This window comes from Papaver somniferum, chromosome 7, assembly GCF_003573695.1.
Source record: "Papaver somniferum cultivar HN1 chromosome 7, ASM357369v1, whole genome shotgun sequence".
Taxonomy (NCBI): domain Eukaryota; kingdom Viridiplantae; phylum Streptophyta; class Magnoliopsida; order Ranunculales; family Papaveraceae; genus Papaver; species Papaver somniferum.
Window position 1 is genome coordinate 47816151 of NC_039364.1, and position 4931 is coordinate 47821081.

Consider the following 4931-nt stretch of genomic DNA (forward strand, 5'->3'; position numbering starts at 1 on the left):
TTAAATTTACGCCCGACTATATTAGGATTTGGTATTTGGTCGCGACCAAATATGGTCTGGAATTTGATCTTTGGCTGAGATTTGATCTTTACTCCGTCCCACTGCGTCACGATTTCATCCCAAATTTTTGGTTATACTCGCCCACTGTGGATGCTCTTATTAATGTTTATATCTGCGTACGAGCCAAAGAAAAATCATAAAGGAAAAAGCCTGTATAATTAGTGTTCCTCTTCCATCTCCACTTGATTGAATACGTTGTGAATTTGTTAAAAGAGATAGCTAGGGAGATGCATGGGATGGTAAGGATGAGAGTGTCATCCTTTCTACGAGTAGGTTTGAAGACGCTTGATCTAATGGAAGAGTTGTTTAGTCCTACATCTCTTAGGTCTTATGTTTCTGAGTTCATCTCTTCTTTCATTTTCGTCTTCGTTGGTGTCGGATCAGCCATCTCTGCTGGTATACTTTTTATCTCTTATATCAATGATAATCTTGTTTGATCAACAAAATTACGAATTGAACCTTTGAACTTGGCTATAACCGGTACCTATTCAATATATTATTCCAGTTTTTACAAATTAGCGTTTTATTTGACTGTCTTCTTAAATGAAATTAACTGCCACATTTGCAGGTAAGTTGATGACCTCGTCAGATGCACAGTCAAGAGAGACAGACTTGTTAGCTGTCGGAGTGGCCCATGCATTTGCCTTTACAGTGGCTGTATATGTGTCACCGGGTAGCCATGTAAAATCCAGCAGTCACATTCGCATTTGTTATTGTACGAAAACTTCGCATTTTGACTGGCATTTGTCACTTGATTACTCAGTTGTTGGATTCCACCTTAGCATGTCTACTCCTCATGCTGGTCACTGCGGGACAGGTAATTTTGGTCGAATATTAACATTTCTGTATGCGAAATTTCGTGACAGTATACAGCGTTTATTTTTTCGCCATAGATAAAAAGAATTTGCCTGAACCAAGTCGATGGAGTTCTGGTGCGATATTATATTTTTGGGTTATTTCTACAGGCAATACCTACACATGGATTGGATGATAGGGTGACCGTATTTGGTGGCATTTTGATTGAAGGTGTAGCAACATTTACCTTAGTTTACACAGTCTTTGCATCCAGGGATCCGCAGAGAAGATCATCGGACGGCATAATTGGAGCCATAGTAACAGGATTCATAGCTGGTGTCAACATCTTGGCCGTTGGTCCTTTTACAGGTGGTTCAATGAACCCAGACAGATCATTTGGACCATCCATAATCACCATTGATTTTAAAAACCACTGGGTTTACTGGTTGGGACCTCTAATGGTGGTGGATTAGCTGGATTGTTATATGATAAGATTATCTCTTCCAACCATAACCAGTCCTCCTCTGAGCCCTGAGTTGTCATCACTAAAATGGGAAATCTTTGTCACATGATGTCAAACTTGGCTTTTGATCAAGTTGCTTATTATTATCTATCATAGTTTTGTTTCTAACTGGTTGTTTTCTATTAAGTACTATGTCTCGGTCGGTCTGTATCATGACTTGAGTCTCTTAACACTTGAAATCTTGCTCTTTTGTTGATACGCATGATCTTGTGGTTGCTACTTGTCAAGTTACATCCTAATTTTACTGATGCAAATTGCAACAAAAATACCAAACACTTCATCAAGTCTAAAATTTTCATTCATCACAAATTAAAAGGAAAGCATCGCTTACACAAATACCCAAACTTAAAAACAGTACAAATGGAGATTGACTCAATTGAGAATGAAGAAACAAAGTACGTACAGATATATGTACACTTATTGCTTTTGAATGAAGATAACCAAACCAACAAGCCCCAACCTGAAACTCATCTTAAGCGTAGTCTTCAGCTGCTGGGAGAGCAGAGTAAGATCCAATGAAAACATCACCGTAGATCAAACCGGCAAGACCTCCTCCAATAAGTGGGCCGACCCAGTAAATCCAGTTTCCGTCAAAGTTACCGCTGGCGACAGCAGGGCCAAATGAACGAGCTGGGTTCATTGATCCACCACTGAATGGACCAGCGGCAAGAATGTTGGCACCAACGATGAAACCAATTGCAATTGGGGCAATTGTTCCTAGAGATTTCTTCTGGGGATCAGCAGCGGTAGCGTAGACAGTGTATACTAGTCCGAAGGTGATGATGATCTCAAATAGGACACCGCCGAAGGCAGACACACCAGATGCAACACCATGAGTTGGGATGGCCTACAGAAATTAACAAGCGGTTAGGAAAACATAAGTTAAGTTGGGATGAAAAATATCAGAATCTATCTCATAGAAATTTTCTCTAGTTTGATTACCTTGGCATCAGTGACAAACTTAAGGAGGAAACAAGCTGCGACAGAGCCGAGTAATTGGGCAATCCAGTAGAAGAGGCCAGTAATAACGGTGATGTGACCTCCAACAGCTAATCCAAAGGTAACAGCTGGGTTCAAGTGACCACCTGAAATATTGGCTGCCATTGAAACCCCAACAAACAGTGCGAATGCGTGTGCCAAGGCTATGGCAAGGAGACCAGCAGCATCTAATGAGGCATCAGATGAGACTTTGCCTGCATACATGCATATACTTTGTTAGCTGTCCACATTTTCTAATTAAGTTACATTCTTAGCACCATTCTCGATTTGGTTGTGGCGTTCTTGGTTAATATTAAATCCAAACTTTTCCCATTTGGTTAGTGTTAATTGTAGCGAACTCATTACATCAACTTTGAAGCAAAAAATGTTTTGGTATTTGCAATAACTCTCCTGCTTCAGGGGGGTTGTTCACTGGGTTGGCAATGAATTTGCTCCCCATGCATTGAGGTGTATTAAGCTGTTTGTCTGTAACTCCACACAGGGCCTAGGGGATTTAGTTGGTATGCTGTACGCGCCTATGCCCGTGGGTTAATCATGTCAATCATGTGCAAGAGAGAAAAGTTTGAAATGGTGTGTGTGTGCATATAAATACCATGCCTTCAAAACGAAGAAAAAAAAGGTCAACACTTACTGTAAGCAAGGGCAGAACCAACACCAGCAAAAACAAAAAGAAGGGTGGCAATGAATTCAGCTAAGTAAGCTTTCAGTGATGCAACACTGAAAGAATCACCAATGCTTCCAACTGTGATCTTCACCATTTTTAAATCTCAAAGTTTTTTTGTTTGAGTGAGGATTTCAGAGAGTCGGATCAGAGGAGATGAGAATTTGGTGAATGCGTTGTAGACTTTCTTGACAAGAGGCCTTAAATAGACACAGTTTAATGGTTTTCATGGTCAAAATGTGAAGCGTAGGCCACAGCCAGCACCGACTTGGGACCCACACTGATATGAAAAACATGTCTGATTGAAGCATTTTGCATAGCAACCGTTAGATTGGGTGCCGACCCACCGTCCATCTTTGATTTAATAGTAGCACTACGAGCACTACGACAAGATTATTATTTTTGATTTTGGTTGCTAATTCGAGTAGGAGTAAGTAATAATGATCCCAAATATTAATGAAAATACAGGTAAGCAAAGCTAAGCCATGTTTAGATGGAATCATATCTAATTACATCTGGGATCAAATCGATCTGAACGGTTCTCGATGATCGATCACGTAAGGATAATTACACTTATAGTTCTTTAATCATGTTGAGGTGGTTGGATAATTATTCATGTTATGATCAAAGACATTTTCAGCTTATTTAACTGGAGAAGATTAGCACTCTGTTTTAGTTAATAAGGGTTTCCTAATCAATCATGAACCAAAGTAGTGGTTCAAATTTTTGTTTATGTATTAACTTCAAATTAATAAGATATCTTCATCCCTAAAATAATATTATTAAGATCAAAAAAATGTCTGTCTTGATAAGATTACTGTATTAAACATTCGCTGTTTTCGTCAGTTAATATTCTCACCCTCGTAGTGGTTATGGTAGTACAATTTTATTTATTATATTACAGAAATATAGTGTTTTTTTTTTTATAAATTATGACATTGACATGATATTAGTTAGTAGTAATAATGGTAGTTTAAGCATCTTAATCCATTTTGAGAAACTTTTAGTAACAGATAATCTATGAAATTATTATTTTAGACCGACCAACGACGAACATCCTATTCCACAACTACCTTTTACTGCGAGGATTGTGAACGGGTCCGACAAGTGGAGGGACAAAGAGACACGGATAAAATGCGCCAAAGGTGGTTCCCCCTTCCCACCGCGGATCATCACAGGGTGCATTTTTTTTGTGGCGCTCCGGATGGGCGCTACATCACCTTTATCTTACTTTTTTCTTAATCTCTTTAACATTTTTGAGTCCTATCCCATGGTTAACATTTTTGAATTTGGAGTCGACCAAACATTCCAAAGAAGTAATCTTTTTTTTTTTAAATTGCTAGAAGAAATTTTATTTATAGAATTAGCCATTCAAAGAGTTATGATCATTGGTTAACATGTTATAAATAGCCCAAGGAAAATTATTGTAGGAAGTAAAACTTAACTTTGTATCTTCTCTAGCCATTTTGAAAAATTTATCCGCAACTTGGTTATGATTTCTACTAGCATAAGAAAAAATGCAGATATCAAAACTACTGCTGGTGTGTTTGATCTCCTTAATGATGTTCCTCTGGTTCCAATGAATGTTCCTCTGGTTCCAATGAATGTTGCAGATATCTTAAACTATAGCTTTAATAACTAATTCAACATCACCTTCAATTTGAATTGTCTGTAGCTGCAAAGGTTTAGCCTATAATAATGCCTCACGAACTGCTTTGCACTGAGCTTCTTCCGGGACTAGACAACACTCTGGTAAATGTTCTTTTGATGCCCTTGCATTGACCTGTATGATCACGATAAACCAGACCAGGACCAGCTTGATTAGTCTCATAACAAAATGATGCATCAATAGTGAATTTAAAGATATCAATATCACGCAGCAATTAGATTTAG

The 4931-nt window shown here is 38.4% G+C and overlaps 2 protein-coding genes across 2 annotated transcripts; one reads left to right on the forward strand and one right to left on the reverse strand.

Annotated features, from left to right (window-relative positions):
* Nucleotides 1–856: 856 nt before the first annotated feature.
* LOC113294609 (aquaporin TIP2-2-like) lies at nt 857–1328 on the forward strand. Its single transcript, XM_026542996.1, has 2 exons — nt 857–877; nt 1026–1328. The coding sequence occupies exons 1-2, from the start codon at nt 857–859 to the stop codon at nt 1326–1328; spliced, it is 324 nt and encodes a 107-aa protein (XP_026398781.1).
* A 326-nt stretch (nt 1329–1654) lies between these two features.
* On the reverse strand, nt 1655–3224 carry LOC113297220 (probable aquaporin TIP-type). Its single transcript, XM_026545645.1, has 3 exons — nt 3009–3224; nt 2321–2571; nt 1655–2225 (listed from the first exon to the last, which is right to left on the reverse strand). The coding sequence occupies exons 1-3, from the start codon at nt 3133–3135 to the stop codon at nt 1851–1853; spliced, it is 753 nt and encodes a 250-aa protein (XP_026401430.1). The 5' UTR covers nt 3136–3224; the 3' UTR covers nt 1655–1850.
* Nucleotides 3225–4931: the final 1707 nt, after the last annotated feature.